We start from the raw sequence: 24,541 nt of genomic DNA on the forward strand, positions 1-24,541 counted from the left end.
AAAAGCACACAGCTGAGGGAAGTCATGAACAGGGCTCCTAAGTCGAGAAAATCTTCCCATCTAGCCAGAGGAGCAAGGCTCCCGAGTTAAATGAGCCCCCAACTGGAGGAAGTTGCCACAGCAGCTAAGCTTCTTCAGCTGAGCCCCAGACTCCACTAGGGAGTGGAGGAAGGCTTCCTTACCAACCCTGAATGAAGAACCAAGGAAACCACAGATGCCAGTCTTGTCCTTGGGGGTCCCCAGCATGAGCCATGTGGCTTCAAGAGCCATTCGGGACTCGGGTCAGCCTGCCCACCAGCCTCTCGGTCAGCTGCCATTCACACCAAGAGCTGACGGACATACTGATGGCCCCGAAACCTTCACCTGCCCATTCCAGCCAATTCTGTGTAGTAACCATATTTGATCTCATTAACATTTTTCTCTAACATAGAAAAGTTAATAACCTATGAACACATGAATACACACATGCTTACATACATACCAAACATACTCTTCAACAGGATCTAGCCTCCAGAACAGTTCAAATAGATCTTTTCTTTCTATTTGGACAATGCATCACGCAGCCTCCAACTTCTTTTGTTGTTGTCGAGACAGGGTCTCTTTCCATAGTCCTAGCTCTGCTGGAACCTACTACACAGACCAGGCTGGCCTCAAACACAGAGATCCACCTGCCTCTGCCTCCCGAGATCTGGGATTGAAGGTGTGAGCAACCATGCCGGGTCAACTTCTTGTTTACAGGAGTGAAAACTGACCCCTGATCCTCCTGCCTGTACCTCTGTCTGCACCTCCCACATGTTAGAACCACATGTGCTAGCACCACACTTGACTAAATGGAAAGCTTATCATTTCCTGCTAATTTTATTTCCAGAATTGTACACCCAATAGTTTGTTATTTTTCTCTAAGTAGAAGTGGCCTTGTCAGATCTTTTAGAAATAGAGGCACAAACATGTTTCTGACATGGGTATGCAGAATAACCCTTACGATGTTAAAGTATTATTGTAGATGAGGTGTGGTGGTATTGTGTTCCCCAAAATACTGTGTACCTTAATAAACTTATCTGGGGTCAGAGAACAGAAAAGCCACTAGTTAGGCAGTGATAGCACACGCCTTTAATCCTAGCATTCCAGAGACAGAAATCCATCTGGATGTCTGTGAGTTCAAGGCCACATTGGGAACAGCCAGGCATGGTGACTCACACCTTTAATCCCAGGAAGCAAGCCTTTAATCCCAGGGAGTGGTGGTAGAAAGCAGAAAGGTATATAAGGCGTGAGGACCAGAAACTAGAAGCATTTGGCTGGTTAAGCATTCAGGCTTTTGAGCAGTAATTCAGCTGAGACCCATTCCGGATGAGGACACAGAAGCTTCCAGTCTGAGGAAACAGGACCAGCTGAGGAATTGGCAAGGTGAGATAGCTGTGGCTTGTTCTGTCTCTCTGATCTACCAGCATTGACCCCAATAACTGGCCCCAGGTTTGATTTTATTAATAAGAACTTTGAAGATTCCTGCTACAATGAGGTACCATCTTATTAGCTTAGAGAAAACCCCTACAATAGCAAAAAGATTAAAACCAGGGGAAATCTCACTTTCCTGAAGGCAGATTGTTAGCCATGGCCACATTCTGAAAAGGTCCTCCATGTTGATCCAAAGGTAGAGGTTTCCACATTCCAGACTTGGAGGAGAATATAACTATTCTTTTTAGGTAAGTACTAAAACTCCTTTCTTTTCACCAGGCTTTCTCGAATCCCTATTCTGAATCAAGATGGAAACCTTCTCTCCTCTCAAGGTGCCTTCACTGATCAGAGAGGAGGATTTCTGCCAGGCCATCAACAAGCAATCCTGGCCAATGGCAGACTTGCCAAGACCAGTTGAAGTGAAATATCTCATTCAGGGATTTGATTTCTAAAAACAGTTCATTAACTCCACAAAGAGAATAAGTGGAAAATGAGTTATTTAATCCCACTAAAATAGAATTTAAATCTCTACACTCAACCTAATGTTATTACTAGAATGTACCAAGTCTCAGCAGAAAACAATGAAATCCCGAAATGGTTGTCCCACAGATGTATACAAAGATGGGTTTGTTTTGGGAGGCGCGGGGCAGTCACATGTCTAGTGTGACTTGCCAGTAAGTGCTCCCACAGAAATGGTGCCTCCAGACAGGACGTGGATGCTGTGTCGACATCGTACGGATCAGATCACACTTACAAATTCTAGCTAACCCTGCCCGAGTGTCTGGGCGCGGTTTGGGGACAGTTCACGATCCCCACGTGGCATCATCATTTGGGGAGTTTTCTTCCTAGTGGAAAGGACAAATTGGTGGGTGGATTTCTTCCTCTCATGCCTCATCAGTAGCTTTCAAGCACTTCTCATGCTGTTACCAGATCTCCTTTTTCAGGGCCAAGTCTAATTTGCACTAGGAAATAAAGACAGCTGTTCCCTCCAGCCTGGGAAAGCACTGGAAAGAGTGGATTCCAATTATTGCCAGTTTTTTTTTTTCCATTCATCTGTCCACAATAATAACACACAACAAGAACTTCTGCCCCCAGAGGAAAGCTAAATGATACAAAAGCACGATCCAACAAAACACTTAAATCCTATGGATGTCTTCCTTCTTATTTCTGCTTACAGCTTCCTAAATACTACAAAATGCTCACGGGAGGAGCTTTCTGATTTCTGTTTAAGATATCTGTGCTTGCTTTAAACTTGTAACTCCCTTATCTGTCTAGAACCTTACTAAGTTTCTGTACATCAGAAAGTACTGGATAGTGTCTGGGATAAAATAAGCCGAAACCATGCTGAAGCCCATTTGCTACACACAGCTGCCTTCTGTTTTCAGCTCACTTTAGGGGGCAGACCAAGGACAGCAAGTCTGTCTTCATCACCTCTTCTTCAGCATCACATTCTAGAAGCCAGGATTCAAAGTGCAGCAGAATGGCATATCACATGAGTGACACTCGTTCACTAAGGAGTCACCCCACAGTGCATTTTAACGGAGGACACTGTTTTCCGCCGTGCGGGGCGGGCCCCACTGCGGCTCCACTAGCCTCTCTTCAGCATGGGTTCACACTGATAAAACATGTCCTGTGTGACTTAGTTATTTCCTAAGGCTGTTAAATGTTACTGTTATGTTTGCATTGCTTTCCTTTGCTTGCAATTTTTAACCCTCTGGAAAAAGACAGGGTATATATGCATGCCCTTAAATGCTACACAAACCTACCTCACCTTCCCCTTTGGTTCCGTTCCTCTGCCGGTTAAGTTCTGAATTTAGCTAACTCAGAATCGCAAAGCAGAGAATCATAAGACCTCATTTAGAACTTTTTAAAATTAATATTTAAAAATGTACAACTAGAAGAAAAGCCAGAGAAGGATCTGGATTTCACTTCAGGTACCGTCTGTTCTCATCTCCAAGCTTTCTCACCACACAGGAAAACCAGCCACGACATTCAGAGTCAGAAAAACCCTCCAAGGTCTCTCATTACCGAAGAACTCCGCGGAAGAGAGGGACATTCAATCTAAAACCAAAGTATTCATACCCACTTATCCAAGGCAGTTATTTCAGGGGGACCTTATGAAAAATTTAAAATGGGACAATTAATAATATGGGCAGAACATTCCGAGTCAGTGGGAAACCAGAGTAAATAAGCAAAGCACATGACTTCAGGTGTTCACTTATTTCATAGAAGCAATTAACAGTTTCCCCACATGGCCCCACTGAGAACCCCTGTGCTCAATTCCTTGTGGCTTTTCATAGTTTGGGAAGCGTGATGAACTATTTCTACTCTTGTGTTTGAAATTATTTACTTGACTTCTTCATTTAATTAGCATAGCATCAGTTTAAAATGTCTTTTCCCCTCAGAAAAGCTCAAGATGGCTAAAAGTTATGAATGTCACTTTGAAAGGATCACATTCAAGAGTGACAGTGTGGACACAGATCAACAGACGCAAGGGTCTGGGCATGCGTGAGTGGGAAAGGTTGGCAAACCCAAGTCTTGATGCTCGACACCATTAAAAAAAATCAATTCCAAGCAGACTAATGTGTTATGGAATAATCTTTTTGTACATTGTGAAGATGCATCTTTGCCAATGTGCCTCTTGATTGGTTTAATAAAAGAACTGACTGGCTGGTAGCTAGGCAGGCGGTCTAGGCGGGACAGTCAGACAGAGGATTCTAGGAGGAAGAAAGGCCGAGTCTCAGGAGTGTCGAGAGAGGCAGAAAGAAGCAAGATGAATGTGCTGTGCTAAAAGAAGTTACCACCACGTGGCAGAGGGTAGATAAGAAATATGGGTTAATTTAAGATGTAAGAGTTAGCTAGTAACAAGCCTGAGCTATTGGTCAGGCAATTATAATTAATAATAAGTCTCTGGTTATTTGGGAGTGGCTGCTGAGACAGAGAAACCCCGTCTATATACAACGCCCAAATGTCCAGCATCTATAGCCACATAAAACCCGAGACAGCTTAAGAAAGGTTCTAAACACACAAAACAGAGCCAAATGTGGCTTCCTAGTCTCACGTCCCTTATGCTGGCCACAGTACAGAGACACGTCTTCCAGTAGCTGCCTGTAGGAAGAGCCAACTGCCAGACGCCATGCACTACACAGACGGACACACACACACACACCCTCACAGTCATCTTGAGAGAAAGCAGCTAGACAGGAGACTTCATGATACAAGATCTCATTTGAAAATAGGGAAGATTAATGTGTATTAAAAGACAAAGTTTACTTTGGTGGAGGATTTTGACTGGGATGAAGTTTCTGGGTGCAGTATCTGGGACCTGTTCTGAGTTCTGTGGTTACTTCTAAGTGTACCTTTCTGTGTGTACAGCATTCAAAATCTTAAAGATAATATGCCAGATTTATTAATTAGTGAGGAACTCTCAACTCAAAAAGGGGGGGGAAGAACCCCTAAATTATGGTGAGCATAATAGGATAGGAAGTGGATCTGTTGCCCTCAGGGTTGCCAGGGTACTGGGTAAACAGGAGTTAAATACATTGCCCACTTCCTCTTCAACACACTGAGAAGTTGAGACTATCTTTCTTAGTTATTAAGTTAGATTTTTGCTGAATTTTATGGCACTGGGCTGAGGTGATCTGACCTCCACAAGAGGGGAAAAAGTTAATGACAAATCATGATTATGGCTTACGCTGTTGTGGTAGTTTGAATGTAATTGGCTCCCATAAGCTCATAGGGAGTGGCACTATCAGGAAGTATTGCCTTGTTGGAGGAAGTGTGTCACTGTAGAGGTGAGCTTTGAGATCTCATATGCTCAAGCCATGCCCAGTGTCCCAGACCACTTCCTGTTGCCTGTGGGTTCAAGATGTAGCTCCTTCTCCAGCACCGTGTCTGCCTGCATGCCACCATATCCCGCCATGATGATAATGGACTAAAACTCTGAACAGTAAGCAGGCCCCAGTTAAATGTTTTCCTTTTTAAGAGTTGCTGGGGTCATGGTGTCTCTTCACAGCAATAGAAACACTGTGTCCAGTTCCAGAAGATCATTTGAAAATGATCTTCAAACCAGGGAGGAGGATAAAGAGCCCCAAGCTCTGGAGCAAATGTGTGGTGATACTGTGTTCCCCAATATACTGTGCACCCTAATAAACTTATCTGGGGTCAGAAAACAGAACAGTCACTAGATATAGAGGCCAGAAAATGGCACACACGCCTTTAATCCTAACATTCCGAAGGGGGAGATCCGTCTGGATCTCTGTGAGTTCAATGTCACACTAGAAATAGCCAGGCATGATGACACATGCCTTTAATTCCAGGAAGTGATGACAGGAAGCAGAAAGGTATCTAAGGCGCAAGAACCAGGAACTAGAGTCCTATTAAGCTTTTAGGCTTTTGAGCAGCAGTTCAGCTGAGATCCATTCAGATGAGGACTCAGAGGCTTCCATTGAGGAAACAGGATCAGCTGAAGAATTGGTGAGGGAGGTGGCTGTGGCTTGTTCTGCTTCTCTGATCTTTCGGCATCCACTCCAATATCTGGCTCCTAAGTTTATTAATAAGACCTTTTAAGATTCGTGCTACAGAAATGCACTTGAAACCATGCATTTCCCCCCCTGTGGCTACTGAGAGAGCAGAAAGAAGTGCTGATTCATCAGGCGTGGCCCCCTGGAGAGCACGAGTGACAGTCATTGGAATGAGATGCAGAGGAGACAAGGATGCACACGCTACAGACGGATCGCAGAACGGCAGTCACTTACAGTCACTTTCCTCCACAGCAGAGGAGACAAGTGAGTCTCTCCTCTTCCCTTCCACTCACCTGAATCTGTCTCAGCGAATCTGAACGCTGAGGTACTTACCAACACGTGACAGCCAACTTAAACACAGGAACAGGAGAGACACACCAAGGAGGCCACTCAACCCTCCCCAAGAAAAGACCGGTTATTTGAAACTTCACCAAAACTACGAAATATCTTGCCTACTATTTTGAAGGGGATTAAAGAACGACATCTGTTTTGAATGTATTTTACTAAGCTGTGCTCTAACTAGGAGAATATTCAATCACACGAGCTTTAGTGTGTCAACACACCACTGAAGTGCTGTGCCTGTAAAACGGTCCATCGTCACACATTCCAGGCCCCGTCCTCCATGCTGAGGGTAGGCCTATGCTACTCTGAACACTGGGGCAGCTTTCTCCTGCTACAAATACAGACCATCACCTCTGGAGAATAATCAGAGACATTCAAACTCGAGCTGTGGCCTTACTACATCTGAGTTCTGGATCTAAAAGTCTGAAATACAAAGCCAGAATCGATCTTCCATAGCACATCTATTTCCACGTTCCTTCCTCATACAGGGGTTGAAGGCAATCAGTCAGGAGTCACTCCGTTGGTACTCTGCCCACACTGGCAACTATGCCTTGGGGACCTAGTATCTGCTTTCCTGGGACTACGTCTGTTAGTAACTCCAAGACGTCACCTCACAGCTGGGCAATCTTCTGAGTGATGCTTGGGGACAAGCTGGGGCTGGCTGTGAGGCCTGGCCAGGATCCACCAGTACATTCTCTCTCCATGGCAGGGGATCAGCAGGCATTCCCTATAGGGCCCAGGGACAGGGAGGTGACAACCTTTGGACAGACACTAGAGGGCTTTCACTGTTAGTTCCAAACTCACAGAGATCCAGTGGCCTCTGTCTCCAAAGTGCTGGAATTAGAGATGTGCACGATTATGTTTGGCAGAAGCAGGCTTAAAATACAGGAGGTTATACACTGATACAAGGGGACTCCAGGATTTTCCTCAGTGGTTCTCAGAGTCTGGGTTCCTCTGAGGAGCAGTCAATTCTAACCCCAAGACCAAGAGTTTAATATTCTGATTTGAAAATCTCCGAGTATCACTCCCACCGACCACGTTCACCATTCCATGCACTCAGGTTTCTGTGGACTCTCCACCTTCATACATGATAAGGAAGCCAGTTTCCTACCATGGAGAGGCACCGTTCACACAGAGTGAGTTCTATGACAAAACAGCTTGACAGTGCAATGTGATGGGAGGCAGAGGCGAGACTGTCTCCCAATTTCTGTGCAAATCCACGTACAACACACACAACGCCGTTCAGACCACACAGAAACCGTTCTTCACCTTTGCGGAATGCAACCGTTACAAAGCACCACGACGGACATTCTCTGAACGGGGTATGCGGTGGGGACGTTTACCGAGCGGGCTCGTACTGTGGCCCCTCTGCCTCTGCACCCCGAGCTCCACTCAAGAAGCGACTCAGAGATGAGGAGCGGGTAGCCAGAGAAGACCTGGGATACCTCACGGGCAGGGACGATGCCACCGTTAAAAGAACAACTTGTCGCCGGGCGGTGGTGGCGCACGCCTTTAATCCCAGCACTCGGGAGGCAGAGCCAGGCGGATCTCTGTGAGTTCGAGGCCAGCCTGGGCTACCAAGTGAGCTCCAGGAAAGGCGCAAAGCTACACAGAGAAACCCTGTCTCGAAAAACAAAAACAAAAACAAAAACAAAACTTGTCCCCTGTGGCATCCTGCTAGGCGAGAAAAGGCAAGAACAACATGTCCACGAACACGCGAGCTTCTGTCTGTCTGTCCACGGCGCGGGAGACAGGATTCCACACTCTTTCCTTTGAGGCAAACACGGCCATACTGCAGGGCCCCAGGAAGGTTAACTGCTGGAGGTGGACGCTGAGCATCGGTGAGTGAGTGGCCAGTTTGTGACCTTTCACACGGGCCAGGGCTTTGAATGCTCTGAGCATGTTCAGTAATCGTAAGCACATGCTGTTGAAAAGCCACCAAGCCATCCTAAACTTCCACTCACTTACAGCAGGAACGGTTAACTTACCACCTTAGGAACCAAAAACAATGTATATCCTCCTCCACCTGAGCCAATAAACACAGAGACGTCCGAGAATTTCTTTATCAGAATTTTTTTTTTAAGTACAAAAATCAAAAGAAAATCCCCAGAGAGTATTTCCATTGGCTGATCCTGGTACAAAAAGATTGGTGGAAGGCCATTAACACAGAGACCATGTAATGTCTGGATGGAAAACCTTTCTGTGACACATTAGACATGTAACATATGAAAATAGCTTCAGATACAAAAATACAGCTGTGATCCAGCAAATGGCACCAAATTAGAACAATTTTATTATTTAACAGAGTCCCAGTGTATGTACATGATCCTCCCAAATAAGAAACAATTCAATTCCGAGTTTAAAATGTGGTTTCCAAAGTAAATCCTTACTGTAAATTTTAAAGAAAGAAAAAAAAATAAGCCCTGAACACTAATTCTAACTTAATTTTGATCTTTGACTAAAATACACACCCTGAACCTCTCTCATACAAAAAAAATGTATATTATAAATAAAACTTTCAAAGGCGATCTTGGATGTTTTATTGCACATCGGAGAGAAGATCTGCCACTCTGCACGGTGGCGGCTCTCGGCCTTTTCTTATGTGACGTTTCCATAGCTACTGACTCTGGGCGCAGGCACCATGGGTATCGCAGGCCCCATCTCGTGCGTCTCCTGGACGGCAGCACAGCATTCTGCTGCCCGCTTCAGTTACTTTTCCTAAAGTGAGAGTGACTTCTGTTTCTAACAGAAAGTAATTAATGGGGACCTGAACAAGTAACTGTGCACTTCCAAATGTCAGTTTTCTCTTTTTCAAATAGATTAAAAAAAACAAAACAAAAGAGCAGAGGAATTTCACCCAATCATCTACCTCCAATCCCCCCAGGCCCCGGCTTCCCGTTGTGTGTACTGTTGACGTCACACTACAGGGTTCCTGCTAATGCTCTCATCACGAGCGGCATCATTCGGCCTCCATCTCTTCCACCTTCTTAACTGTTGTTTTGCCAGCACACATCAGCCAGAAGGCAACAGCTTTAAAAATAAAAAGGTTCCTAATAAGTTCAGCACAGTGCCCAGCAAAAAACAGGCGTTCAATAAATATCTGGTAAATGAATGTAAGCCTCCTCCTACGCTTACAAGTACTAATGATTTATGGGTAATACGTGGGTTTGTGGGACACAAGTCTAAAATGGTAACTGAGGAGAAAACACATAGGACACAGAAACAGACATTGTTAATTTCTATAATCCTGCCCAGGGCAGACTGTGGACTTAAGGATTAACTATTCCAATAATTAAAACTGATTAGTCAAATACTTTTAATTTTGCCAAAGGACTCTAACAGCTAGCCTCTGGCAATCCCCAAACATACTGTGAGCCCCAAATAAAACAAAATCAAATTGCACTATTACGAAGAAACAAGTCCATGAGGGCAGAGAGGAAGCGTCTCTTAAGGGACGGCGACTTCCAGGAGCCGATTGTTCTTTCGTTTGCAGGTTGGCACGCTCCCGTTCTTCTGGTTGCCTTGAATAAACTTCACACACACTTTGTCCTGTCTGAACTGTACCAGGAACCTAGGAGAAGAGAACCGAACACACTCAGGCACACACAAAGCAGATGAGGTACAGTAACGCCAGCTTTCCCATCTTGTAAGGGGCACTGACCCTGGGAGGTATTCATCACCCCTTTCCACTGTACGTCTGATGAGGAACCATGACGGCATTCTACCCCTACTGGTCATCAACTAGCCCCAAGCAAAGGAAGTTCACCATGTTCCGGTACGGTAAGCAGAGCGGACAGTAATTACTTTGCATTTCAATGGGGATACCACATAACTGTACATTAACATGATGGGACTCCACCTCTCCTCACTTTTACATGGCCAAGTTTGTAGAGGGTCAGATTAAATGCTCCACAAACCAAACACATGAAACATAGAATTTCAGAAAGCTCTTCACACCTACCCTACACCACTGATCCTTTCACCCTGCATCCCAAAGAGCCCTTTCAGTACCTCCCCTCCCCCACCGTGTACCTGGGGGAACAGCCTCCTAAGCGACAGGTGCATTCCCAAGTGACTCATGCAGCAAGCACGTGGTTAGCAGTGCTGACACCCACAGCAAGGAGCCAATGGCTCCGAAGTATGCATTAGCCCCTGTTAAAAGGCCATGTTTGACCACAGCATCTCCTGGGGTGAAATGAGACCCAGGCTTCTAATTCATAAGCTGTCGCATTTATTTTGTGTGTCCACGAGCATGCTTGTGTGGGTGCCCCAGCATCTGTTGTATAGGTTCGAGTTCAGCTGTAGGTGCAGTCACTCAGGTACTATCGACCTTGTCCTTGGAGGGAAGGTCTCTTATTAGACCCCACAGCTCCCCAGTCACGCTAAACTGGCTGACCAGAGAACCCTAGGGAGCTGCCTGCCTCCCTAGCACTGGGATTACAAGCAGGAGCCATCTCACCAGCACTCCATGTGGGGGCTGAGGCCTGAACGCAGGCGCTCACCCTGGCCAGCATTTTCCCTGAGCTAGGTCTCATCTAGCCTCTGCTGTTTGGAAAGGATTCCAGCACTGACCTTTCAAATAGGTCCTTTTTTTTCTACTCAAGCACCAGGGACAGAAAACTGTAATTCTACATTCTTCTACTTGGGATACATCCTTAGTGTAAAGATTCTGTCCTTAATTATGTCACTAGCCGGTGGCGGCGTCCCAGCCTAAAGTGGGTGTGCCCTCTGTGCGCTCTCTTCCTCTCTTTCCGTTCTCTTCCCTCTGCGGGGTCTCTGTTTCTGTCCCCCCACCCCCAATAAAGCTCTAGAAAGGTAACCATGGCTTGTGATTCTTCAGATCAGCACTCTCCTCTGCCGGGCGGCCAGCCACGAGCGCCACAGCATAACCAACATTTAGTTAGTATACATTATTATTCTTTTCTTTGAGACAAGGTCTCACTATGCAGCCTGGGATGGCCTGGAACCACTGTGTTTATCAGGCTGGCCTTGAACTCAGAGATCTTCCTGATTCTGCTTCCCAAAGTTAAAGGTGCTACAATTAAAGGCCCTACAACACGTTTGGGTACATATATAATTGCACTTGCGTGTCTCAAAAAATAAACAAACAAAAAACCAACTTTAACACAAATTCAAATATTTTTAAGTCTTATATGTGGTGGTATTGTGTTCCCCAAAATATTGTGTACCTTAATAAACTTATCTGGGGTCAGAGAACAGAAAAGCCACTAGATACTTAGGATAAGCAGTGATAGCACATGCCTTTAATCCTAGCATTTCAGAGGTAGAAATTTTTCTGGATCTCTGTGAGTTCAAGGCCACATTGGAAAGAGCCAGGTGTGGTGACACATGCCTTTAATCCCAGGGAGTGATGGTAGAAGGCAGAAAGATATATAAGGCGTGAGGACCAGAAACTAGAAGCATTTGACCAGTTAAGCTTTCAGGCTTTGGAGCAGCAGTTCAGCTGAGAGCTATTGGGATGAGGACTCAGAGGCTTCCAGTCTGAGGAAACAGGATCAGCTAAGGAACTGGCAAGGTGAGATAGCTGTGGCTTGTTCTGTTTTTCTGATCTTCCAGTGTTCACCCCAATACCTGGCTCAGGTTTGATTTTATTAGTAAGAACCTTTAAGATTCATGCTACACTTATACTTTCTCCATGTTCATGTGGCACAACCAGAATTCACACGGGAAACCGCCACAGCTAAATGTATTTTATACTATGAACCACACACTGTCCTTGGTCATTTACACAGACTTGGCCTTAATTGAGGAGAGATTAACTACGGTTACCTATTTCCATTTTATAGAAAAGCATTCTCCAGCCAACAGGAATATGGACTACATTATCTCACAGTGTTAACTGCAGCCAGAATTTCAAAGTAAAAGGAGCATGGGTTAGTAACAGTGGAGACTCGTGTTGACACATTCAGAGTCTATACAGCACGCACTGTCTGTTTGAGAGTTCAGGGACCAGGAATTATGAAAAAGCCTTAGTGAGACTTCAACTCTCATTTCCACACCTGTATTCATTCACTTTCTGAAGACTCCCAATCATCCACAATGACCACAGAAACCAGTTTGTTAGAGCAACGACTTCCACTTCTGAAAAGTGAGGGAGTATGAGGAAGGGCAGTCACCTAGCGGCACGCTGTTCACGACACACCTTCTACACATCTGGCAATGGGCTGGAGTCAAGCCTGTAGGGCTGAAAATACAGGACCAGCCATCTCTGCTAGGGACGGGAAAGTCTGTTAAATCTGAACTGTTCCATGAGGGGATTTCTAAGGCCTGCTTGGGAGCCCCAGGGTCTATGAAAGAGGCTGCCTGGAAACTGCTCTCCAGGCTTCCTAGGGTGTCAGGGAAAGAATCCACATGGGATATGGAAGAGTCAATCCACTGGTCTATTTTCATCAGATCAACCATTGGGAAATACAACAGGAGAAGGGTCATAATGTTCCCAAATATTTGTCTTTCACGTGGCCACACTATAAATCTTCACTCAGATGACTATTTACTGGAAGCCTGTGACATCCAGAATGTCACATGCCTGTCTGGATGGGCAGGGCAGGGTCATTTCTAGGTGAAGAGAGTCATTGGACATATCCTTCTCTTGACCACAACTGGGAGACAGAAACACCCGTCCCCTGAAAGCCTCCGTGTCTATGGGAAGAACCAGATCTCGGAGGCTCAGACAAGTTCTGTATTTAGAAAGATTTTCAAGTTTTGTCAGGGAGCTCTTCTCTTCCCAAGTGCACAGCTACCAATATTCTGGGAGAGCAGTGGTTTTAGAACAGCAGTCAGGGAGATGCTCAGAAGTGGAAACCCCTCAGGTTCGGGACTTGGGTGTGAGCTCTTCTGACTATATGGCTACTGCATCCAGGTACCGGGAGGTGGGGGGCCAGGTCTTCATCTGGAGTGCAAAGGATCTTCCCGTGGTGAGTGACAAAGGCCAAAAACCCCAGCACCCCAAATCATAATAAACTTCAACCAAGGGGAGCACGAAGCTAACAGGGCTAAACAGGTTAAAACCAGATTAAACTGGACTGCAGTCTGCCATTAATTTTTCCTAGTATTTATTCTCTCTTTCCCTTCTAAAGACATCTTGTCCAAATAACCATTCCATGTGGAGTGCTCACGAAGGCCCACCTCCCAGCCACACAGGATCCCCGCGTGAGGACTGGCTCACAGCGCTGTGGGTCCCAGAACAGCTCAGAGCCCAGTGTCCAGAGGAGACACAGAACGGGTTATGGATTTATTTCAGGAAGATGCCAAGGGGAAGATGGACTAGAACAGACTTTTTTCTCTTTTCCAACAGGGTCTTGATATTTAGCCCCAACTAGCTTGGACTGTGCCCTGTAGACCAGCCTGCCTTGAACTGGCAGCAATACTCCTGCCTCTGCTCCATGACTACTGGGAGTATCAGCAGGAAGCTGCCGATAGTCTTGGCTTTGAAAATAAAATCTAGGGACATTAGTTATCCATAATTAAAATGTGCATGTAAAGACTTTAAGAAGGAGTCAATTTGGGCAGTGGTGGTGCATGCCTTTAATCCCAGCACTCGGAAGGCAGAGACAGGCGGATCTCTGAGAGTTCGAGACCAGCCTGGTCTCCAAAGCGAGTTCCAGGAAAGGCACAAAGCTACACAGAGAAACCCTGTCTCGAAAAAACAAACAAAAAAGGAGTCAATTCTACATTTACACCAGCCTTAGCATGACTTACAGACCCTGTCAATATGAAATGCCTTTTCTGTAACTCCAGTTACCGATACATGAAATGAAAGCCATCTCAAGTCTAACGACGCAGGACGGCCCCCTCTACCCATAGGCCCTTTCCTCAGCATGCACACCTGCGCCAAGCAGCGCCACAGCGGGGCCCTAAGAGCGGATCCGCGCACACCCCTCCTGTCTTCCCTCTCATCACACACAGAAGGGGACTGCTCCCCACCACCTCCTCCTCACCCTCGCTAGGGCAGCATCACCTCTCTGCAGACAGCCCAGACTCTTGGCCCTCTGTTCTACTCCAGCTTCTCACTCGAGGGAACTGCCCACACTGTAGCCAAGGCCACCCCAGAAAGCTGGGGAAGGCCAGACCTGTGCTCATACCTCTCACAGTCTTTACCATTCTCAGGAACGGCTTTACTCTTGGTTTAACCAAGCCCTGTATGAGTGGACTCTGCTTTTTCTGTCCAGGATCTTCTCCCATGGTCCCACTCTGCCATAGATTGCTCCTGTCTGGGGACCTTTGCACCTATTTCCTGTTTGCGCCACACGGCATCGTCCGGCATTGTGTCCGGCTTGCTCCCTTAGTCAATTTACAGCTGAGAAGTCTCCCTGACCTCCGTGTCAAAAACAATACCCTGACCCTGCTTTCTGCTTCTACAAGCCAAAACCATGTCACCTACTCATTAATTTTCATTTACATTATCTGTCTCACTACTTAGCCGGCCACAAATCCTGGACACACACTGCTACCTAAACACAGTGGAGACCCAACCACGACGGTAAAGCTGAGAGTGAAAAGTAGATTGCACAACGCGTGAACGTACTCGTCGGAGATCTCGATGTTGAGCTTCTGATTGGTTTGGCTGAGAGTCGTGCGATACAGCTTGGTGGCCATTTCAATCAGGTGGTCGCTGCTGAAGAGGAAGTCTCCCTTACTGGCTGCTTCTGAGCCCTGCAAGGACAAGCCACCACGGGTCAGACAGAGGAGGGACCCAACCGTCTCCTCAAACCTGTTCCCGGATGCACAGTGAGGGTACGACTGGTACTGTGACACCTCAAGTTGGTCAAGGGACCAGAGCAGCGTTCTGCAGACCCCTCGGAGAAGTCTTGATTGTGGCAGGTTCGCACAGTCAAGTTTTATGACGGGCAACAACCCAACTTATAACTCCTTCTCAAAGCACTGCTCCAAAACCTTCCAGTGATTCGGTTTTTAAAAGTAACGCAGGGGCCAGCGAGATGGCTCAAGCGCTTGCCGAGAAGCCTGATGACCAGGGTTTGATCCCTGGGGCTGTCATAGCGGGAAAGAAAAAACTGACTCCCACAAGTTGTCCTAACTCCACAAACACACACACAGTAAATAATTACAAAAAAAGGATTAAAGAGCTATCAATTTTTTTAAAAAAGAAGTAACAGCAAAAATACTTCAAACAAACAACCAAGGCAGCTGAACCTCAGCTGCACCGGGTATCACTAGGGAACCCCAAGCTGAGAGATCCGCAGACATTAGACAGAGACGTGGCCAGGACAGCAGCGGTTCTCCAAACTTCCAAGGTGTTTTTGTGTGTAGCTGAGGCTGAGAACAGTTGTTGTATGACTTGATATGTCTCTCGAGATCCATGGTGGGGTAAACAGGCTAAGGCAAGCCTCTGGGTCTTTTTTATATGATTAACAGATGCTAACATTTATTTGGTAATGACAATTACATGACAATTGCCCTGTTAAGCACTTCTGTGCAGTGTGCATAAAGCCTGTGACCGCTGTTATAAAGTTCTAAAGTTGAGATGAATGAGGAGTTAAAAACAGCAGGGCCCCAGTCATCAAAATAAAAAACGAGTGCCTGCTCTTAAACCTTTCCATTCAAGCCAGCGGGCCAACTTAGGTAAAAAAGCATGAACTATTAAAAGAAATTTAGCTCAGAATCAACGGAAAAGGTTTTACTGTAGTTGCAGCCTTTGCTAAACCACCAAGTTAAAGATGAACAAGGACAAAGATGACATTTTCAAGTGGTCACACAGAAGAAACACCAGGAAGAGACATAATATCAAACATCTCAACATCTCCATGTATTACTCTTAGAAGTCACGTGAGCAAGCTAATAAAAGTGTAATTCAATTACTGAAAATGAAGCCTGAGGTTTTAGATGTGGGTGAATACCGTTAAATTTTACAAGTCAGTAGGAGAAACAGAGGCCGGGCTAGTCGGGTCGGGACATCTGTCTGCAGACAGGAAGTAGGACACAAGGAGCAGCTTTGATGTCAGGCTGCTGGGTGAAGCTTACCTCCTTGAGGTGGACGGCAAAGAAGCCATCATTCTGTGAACTCATGGACACCTTCGTCACATCCCCCAGGGGGACCTCAGACTTGATCTGCCCAGACTTTTGGTCAGCAAGGAGAAGGTTATTGTTTGTCAAGAGGAAAATCCGGGATGTACTCTGAGACAAGACAAAAAAGTATGCTTAGACCAATGACCCAAAACACTCCAAAATGGCTCTAAGTGTAAGGCTTTAGTTATTTCCAGAAGCAGATGTTTTATTCTGCTGTCTCTCAGCAAGCATACTTATGCAAACTGACACATAAATAATGAATTCTGAAAACCTTTTACGCATGCGTGTATATGAAAGCTTGTGTGCATGCGTGTGAGTGTGTGGCTGTGTGTGTGCGTAGGTGCACATGTGTGCAGGCCAGAGGGTGATACTGAGCGTCATCTACCTTTCTCCGCCTTATTCCCTTGAGAAAGGGTCTCTCAGGGACCTGGAACCTCTCTGTTCTAGCTAGGCTGGCTGGACAGGCTCCCAGGATCTTCACACTCCAGTGGGGTTATAAGAGAGCACACTGTGCCCAGTTTTTTTTGTTTTTTGTTTTTTTTATGTGGGAGCTTGGTATTTGAACTTGGGTCCTCACACTTGCAGAGCAGGTGCTTTTAATGCATTGAGCCATCTCCCCGGCCCTCCTGTTTTCAATTTCTAAGAATTTTTCAGGGAACAGAAAAGCTGTACCTACATATAAAGATGAGGAGAGATTCCTCCTCCACAGTTAACTGTACTAGAATGTGAAATGCAAGTTGTATTAATTCAGAAACAGGGAAAATACACTCTGAATGCACAGGAGCGTCTTAAGCTTGGAGGTGAACAGCATTTTTACCTTCCCATTAGCACGGTTAATTTTGTTCACAACTTCAGCAATAATGATCTTCTCTTCAACGGCATCTTTGAGTTTCTTGTATTTTGGGTTCTTGTTGATTTCCAGGTAAGCTCCTTGGAATGGTTGCCCAACACTAAAGGGGGAAAAAAAATCTTGTGCCTTAGAAATGGTTTCAAACAGATAAGTCACTGTCCGAAGGAGACAGGCCAGGTGATCTTAAGGATCCTCAACAACGTCGCGAAAGTGACTTCAATTTATTTTACACTTTGCACAGGCACCCGTTTCAGATTTAAGTTAGAAATGAAGCCTTATACTTATGTCAAATACATCTCAACGCAGCCAGTGGCAACTGGTGGGTGGGGCTGCGATAAAAACGTCTCACTTGTTATGGTCAGAAGAGAAAGCACCACGGACAGCCAGAGTCAAGCACGTGGCCTGGTGTGAAGGAAAGCTAACAGCTGCTGACCCGGGCACACCAACACAAGTAAACAACGTAAGCCAATGAGAAAGGACGACAACTTTATCATCATCACCTGCTCCAACGACAAAAGTCATTTTCACAGAGAGAGTAAGGAAGTCAATGACCCTCTGGGAAAGGATGCATCTAGGGTCTGACAATCACACAAAAGAGTATTATATAGTACTTGGTTTTCCCATGGAACTCAAGGCCACCTCAGGATGAGCCTGGAGGTGACAGGCACTCATGCAGCCAGAGCCCTTTGCTTCTGCCCAGAGGTCACTTAGGTGCACTCTCCTTGGAGACCCCGGGTGACTCCCGCAGGGCAGTGTTTAGAAGGCACCAAGAGAAGGAGCGCTGGCCCGCAGGACTTACAGCTTCACTGTGAGCTCATTTCTGGAAATAACCACAGGAGGCTTGAGATGCTTGTGCTGTGGGTGGAGGCTCAGGAAGGAAAGATTGAGTAGGTGGCCAGCCCTCTGCAGCTCCAGGACATGAGGAGACACCCATGGGCACTGCTGCTTCTCAGCTCAGGGAGACAAATTCTTCCACATCTCCCACAGGGGAAGAGAGTGCGCCACCCTCTCCAAAAACCGACACAGCTCCCCAGAAGGGACTTGACTAAGTTACTTTGTGTTCACAGTTAATTGTGCTTTTAATAATAAAAAGTGCTAAGAGCCTAATTTTAGTCCGTTTCCTTAGTGATGCATTCTACACCCCACCCCTACCCCCTCACCCCGCTGCTTTAAAGTCTTCTATGGGAAATGTTTAAGAAGGGTGCTGTCTAACTTAAGAATTATAAAGGAAAGGATGAATGAAATCAGGCGCTGAAGGAAACACACCGCTTTCCTGTTGGCTGGCTCAGTCTTCACACAGTAGGCACGTTAGATAAATTTGGATTTAGTCATGTGTGTGACTCAGGAAGTATCTTAAACATGCAAATAAGCAGCTCATGGAAGAAACATTGCAATTTAAAATATTCAAATCCAATGGGCCTGGCAATTATGCTAATTTAACCCTTATATAAAAGTAGGGTTTTCAAACACATATACGGATAGACATCATACAGGTACGCGGAATACACGGGACTACTTGGCATGGATTACCAAGATCTTTATTTCTAGAACTTTAGGAAAAGCTACAAGTCACTGGAGAGTCTGGTTTGAAATTACGTAACCCACTTGTTTATATAAAGACTAGCTGAAACAGGAACAGGAATGTGGGGGGAACTGATAAATGTACCATACACGGGATACTCGGGTATACCAAGTCCTTTGTCAAGGGCTGGACTTGCTGAACTGCAACGCGTTTATTCTTGTCCTGAGCTCATGGTGTCCACAACAAAGGAACTGAACTTTTGTACAGGCCACTGAGGTTATGACTAGCCGTTTAGCAGCCAGAGGACACCATGGGTCCATGCTTAAGTAACAAGAAAGAGTAATGACCAGTCGGTCCCTGCCACTGACCTTACAAATGAGTTTCCGATCTAACTTCATATTGGCAGGAAGATGCCAACGGCGATTACGGTTCAATGCGAAAAGAGCCTTGAAAACAGGGTTGTACAGTGACCATTTACCCTAACACCTCATACAACTTTCATTTTGGAGGACCTCCTGTTTAGCAAATGATTTAAGCTAAGGCCAACAGAGCAAAACCAACAACTGTAATCCTTCTGCATCCCACGGAAGCTGCTGCCCAGTGTTAGGTGTATTGATAGCCAGTGGAGTGGCTTCATCCATTCAGAAATTAAACTGAGAAAAAATGCAGAGACATAGTTAAGAAAAAAATCAGTAAAACACTGGTGTTTCTGAGTAAGCGCAAACATACATACCTAGACGGATATAAAGCCTTCTTGTCTTTGAAGAGTTCACTGGCCTCTAGCTTCTCTTCATAAATAAGTTTCTGCTGGTCTGTGAACTGGTCCCTGTATTTTTTACACTGTGAGATATGAAAAGAACAAGGAACCACTTAGACAAATGAATTCTCGGGGGTTTGTTTTTGTTTTCTCCCCGACCACCCCACCCCAGGAAAGGGTCTCTCTGCAGAACCCTGGCTGTCCTGGAACTCACAGAGATCATCTGCCTGTCTCTGCCTCTCAAGTGCTAGGATTAAAGGCGTACACCACCACCCTGGCCAATTTCTCCTTCTTAAGTGTGCTAACTGAAGAGGCACAGTGAAAATGCACATAACGTTCATTTGAAAACTCAAAACCAAGTTATTCAAAGAAAGTCTTGCCACGAGAAGAGGCAATACCAACACTCACATTTCCTCAGTAGGCTCGGTGAGCAGTGGTACCTGACCCCACCTGGACCTGAGTTCCCTGGACACTCAGGTCTATAAGCTCCAAAGCTTACACAAGGCACTCTGTTTCCATAGGAACCTGCCATCAGGGGCTGGAGAGATGGCTCAGTGGTTACGAGCACTGACTGATCTTCCAGAGGTCCCAGGTTCAATTCCCAGCACCTATATGGCAGCTCACAACTGTCTGTAACTCCAGTTCTAGGGGACCCAGCACCCATGGCAAAACTACAATGCACATAAAATAAACAAACAAATAAATAAAACCTGATAGTATGCAGGGCATTTACCCACCAACCCCACAGTTCCCCAGAGTTTTCTTGAGTGCGAGCAGCACGAAATATTAGATAGAAGGATTTAGATTGTGGATCTAAACAGACAGAAAACAAAGGATAGCCTCGAGAGGGCCTGGAACCTATTCCAACGGGCCCGGACTGTCTCTGGTCCAGGGTTTTTATAGAGACACCAAGGGGGTGGAGCAAAAGACCTCCTCCCCCAGCACAGCCAAGTGCAGGCCATCTCAGACACCTGCACTCAGGCCCGTGGTCCTGATCATCCTCTATGCAGACTTGCTGGGTAAAGCCACGAGGAACCTGAAAACGGGCTCCCACAATAGTACTAAAATATAAGGTGACATAAAATAGATTTTCAGCTTCCCTTTACTTAGGACAGAAAAAATTTTGTCCTTGGGGGACTGCAATGCTCACTTTCTAGCTTGAAGTGTGTACGTTCACATGTGTATTGGTATATGTGTTAATAATGGTATATGTGTTAATAAATCTGGTAAAGTAAATGCATACTAGTTAGTAGGATTTAACTATCTTGTCTGAAGATCTTTGTAATTAGTGGTTTCTTTTCTTTTCTTTTTTCTGTTTGTTTGTTTGCTTGCTTGTTTTTTTTTTTTTTTGAGACAGAGTCAGTCTCTCTGTGTAGCTGAGAAATGGCACTCTCTCTGCAGACCAGGTTGGCCCCGAACTCAGAGATCCGCCTGCCTTTGCCTCCCAAGTGCTGGTAATAAAAGCGTGTGCCACCACCACTCAGCATGATTAATGATTTCCTGCAGAGTCCCTTTATAGAAAGAGGAAAGTAAGAAAACCCCAACTACGTGAACCACCTGGAAGCCAAAGGGAAACTAAGCGCAGCCATGACCTCCTCCTTCCTGCTACATCAAGAGAGCTCGGCTCAAGAGAGCTCGGCTCCTGCAGGATTTCTCACAGAAGGCCAAGTACAGGAGGAGGCACACCATGTCAAAGTCCTCAGTCAGTCCTCATCAAGGTGACAGCTGTGTTAAGACTGGGTTTTACAGAGCAGCTTTTAAACACTAAAACCAAGGATGACCTAGAAAAGATAACGTGGCATAGTTTACCCTCCACAAGTGGAAGATCCTTTTCAGCTCCTTGTGAGTTGAGTCCAAGAACAGGTAAGGTCTTGATGGCCAATTTTTGTCTATTGGTGACAAGGAAGGCATTTTATTCTTCATTTCCAAGAAGTATTTTTGCACCTGTGTTGGATATGACAGAAAATACCAGATGAGGAAAAATACACGGGGAAGACAGTGTGATGCACGGTCCTCGATCATTCAGACCCGTCTTTAAGTGAATTTGATCATTTCGAGTCTGTCAAGTTGTGTGTCTCCTCTGATAATGATTCTGTTGAACTCTTTCACCTCTACTGGGGGATGTGAGCTCCACCAAACAGTTATCAGGAAAGGCGACTACGGACGTCGTTACTACCGTCAGCACTGGCCAGACGGGTATCACAGTAGGGTTGTTCTGTCCAACAGGGAGCCACGCACAGTAGCCACTCACACTTACATTTTAGGGAACTAAAATTAAGTGACTAGTCTCTGAGTCACACTGATGCTTTCCAAGTGCTGTAGATACCTACACATGGGTAAGAGCTACTCACTAAAGTGAAAGAACACATTCATCATTGTAGAACGTTCTGGGCAAGCTGTATTATAGAACAAAAGTGGTTCCTAACTTGGGATGGTTCAACTTACGAATTTTTGACTTTACAGCAGTGCAAGAGCAACACATACTCAGCAGAAACCATGCTTCACACTCTGACGTCTGCTGTGGGACGGTCTGTATGTCAAATTACTCTGATTGGTCAATAAATAAAACACTGACTGGCCAGTGGCCAGGCAGAAAGTATAGGCAGGACTAACAGAGAGGAGAAAGGAGGGAACAGGAAGGCTGAAGGAGACACTGCCAGCCACTGCCATGACAAGCAGCATGTGAAGATGCCGGTAAGCCACGAGCCACGTGGCAAGGTATAGATTTATAGAAATGGGTTAATTTAAGATATAAGAACAGTTAGCAAGAAGCCTGCCACGGCCATACAGTTTGTAAGCAATATAAGTCTCTGTGTTTACTTGGTTGGGTCTGAGCGGCTGTGGGACTGGTGGGTGACAGAGATTTGTCCTGACTGTGGGCCAGGCAGGAAAACTCTAGCTACAGATGTCTGCATGGGCCAGTGGGCGCAGTGCAAGGCTCTCCTGAGAATTCGGGCAGCGAGTCCTGGGCTCAGCCAGTCGTGTGATCAGGACTGACAACGGACAGACTGTCTACGTGGACCATGTTGCTAAACTGTGACACTCAGGAGGTTAGGGGTAGAAAACGCACCCTTGGCATAGGATATTCTCAACATACGATGTGGTTTACTGGAACACAACCCATCATGTGTCGAAGGATCATTCCACTTAACATGGGCCAGGCATGAGAAAAGCCTTATCATTGCTCAAAGTAAAAAACCTCCCACGACCAAATGAGAACCACAGAAGGTACTTACTCATGTTATAAATAAACAGAAGTACTGGCTGATGCCAGCGTTTACAGCTTCACCACACTACCCGGCCCCCCCCCCAGCAGGGCAACTCCAGAATCCAGCCTCACCCACCTCTGTTCCCAGATGCCTTGCGTCCACCAACCTATTTACAAAGCTTGCCTTCCAGAGCCCAAAGCAGTTTAATGGCAAAAGCCCGACTTCCTTCACCTCACTTCCTAGTTTTCTATGTCAAATAAAATAACCATTTTATCAATTATATCAATCACAGGCCCCTAACAGTTCTGACACAATTGTATTTGAACTTGTAGAAGACACAAAGGGTTAACTAAAGTCCTTTTATGCCTATGATTTATGCTGGCTTTTAAAAGTCATTATTTTACTAAGCTGGTGCTATTAAGTGGTTAATCTAATAATGCCAATTAGCCAGACAGTGTCAACTTACAATTCTCTGAAGTGTAAACTCATAGATTTTCTTTCCAGCATTCGCTCTAAAGAATTTCCTGTATTCCCGGCGTACCTTTCAAAGGAAGCAGACTAGTGGTTAGAACGAGGCTGGCAGGCGTTCATCATGACGTACCTCTTTACAAATCAAAGTATAGGGAACACACATATTTACAAACGTCCTTTCTGGATTGAGAGACCTGACGGATGCACACTCAGGCCATGGCAATGACGTCAGAGAAAAAGAAACCCAGGGAACTGATACTTTAACTGATACTTGCTACAAATTAGCGCACATTCCATAAAATATTTTATGAGGCAATTTCTCCTTCAGATTTTTTTTTTTTAGAGACTATCTGAAGAACTAGATTGAAACTTCCAAAAATCCTGCATAAACACACAGGACTAGTGGACAACAGAGCGAAAGCAGCTAAAACTAAGAGCCTGAGAGGCCTTCACCGTTTCCCATTCAACCACGCCAAATGTTGCACTCATTACCGCAGCACCGAAGACACCGTGCCGTTATAAACACGAACTTTCCCCGTACCACAACATACTAATCTATTTCATATATTAACGTCTAATAACTAAGTGTGGTATCTACAGAATGAGTGTTATAGTTAAATACTGAAGCCGAGGGGGACATATGAAGTATTTATATCATCTACTTGTGAGTGGGAGCTGGAAGTTAGCAAAGCATCAGCCTCTGTCTATCTTGGTGTTCTGTATCTTTTTCTCTTGCTTCCCACTTTTCTGGGCTTAACTACATAGGCTTAAAATATCTGTACAATGGGTGCTGTGGAATAGAAACCTGCAAGCCAAACTCAGTCAGTGGATAACACGTTATCTTATGTTTCTACATAACAGTTTTTTGTTTGTTTGTTTGTTTTTTTGTTTTTTTTTGTTTTTTGAGACAGGGTTTCTCTGTGTAGCTTTGCGCCTTTCCTGGGACTCACTTGGTGGTCCAGGCTGGCCTCAAACTCACAGAGATCCGCCTGCCTCTGCCTCCCGAGTGCTGGGATCAAAGGCGTGCGCCACCACTGCCCGGCTAAGCTAATTTTGACTGCGGGCTTCTCTTAACATTTTCTGAGCTCCAGGAACAGTGATCCCCATTTCCATGGGACAGGTGAACCCCAGGAGCCTTTGTTGAGAGCTGCAGGTTGTGAATTGTACACATCCAATTAATTGTTCCTACCCAGCCCTCCGCCTTCCTCATCTACACACCTGCCCGCCCTCCACGCGTCTGAGGGCAGGCGCTCTATACAACAGCTAAGCGTCTGAGGGTAGGCCGTTCTATACGATGGAGACGCTCCAAAGTTTACATTTCGACACATATTACATATAGGCAGTCATTCCTCTTATTCATTTCTCTCGCAG

At 45.6% G+C, this 24,541-nt stretch overlaps 1 protein-coding gene across 10 annotated transcripts in view; it reads right to left on the minus strand.

The window, feature by feature from the left end:
* Positions 1-8,374: 8,374 nt before the first annotated feature.
* Myo1b (myosin IB) overlaps positions 8,375-24,541 on the minus strand; it is a 178,763-nt gene continuing 162,596 nt past the window's right edge. For all 10 annotated transcript variants that reach the window (XM_037210425.1, XM_028886602.2, XM_028886647.2 and 7 more), the window contains 7 exons: positions 23,166-23,240; positions 21,300-21,434; positions 19,467-19,573; positions 17,179-17,311; positions 16,317-16,469; positions 14,863-14,990; positions 8,375-9,888 (listed from right to left, as the gene is read on the minus strand). In XM_037210425.1, coding sequence (XP_037066320.1) covers positions 9,765-9,888; positions 14,863-14,990; positions 16,317-16,469; positions 17,179-17,311; positions 19,467-19,573; positions 21,300-21,434; positions 23,166-23,240 — 855 coding nt within the window. In that variant the 3' untranslated portion in view covers positions 8,375-9,764. The remainder of the gene's footprint in view (positions 9,889-14,862; positions 14,991-16,316; positions 16,470-17,178; positions 17,312-19,466; positions 19,574-21,299; positions 21,435-23,165; positions 23,241-24,541) is intronic.

Source organism: Peromyscus leucopus, chromosome 13 (genome assembly GCF_004664715.2).
Source record: "Peromyscus leucopus breed LL Stock chromosome 13, UCI_PerLeu_2.1, whole genome shotgun sequence".
Classification (NCBI taxonomy): domain Eukaryota; kingdom Metazoa; phylum Chordata; class Mammalia; order Rodentia; family Cricetidae; genus Peromyscus; species Peromyscus leucopus.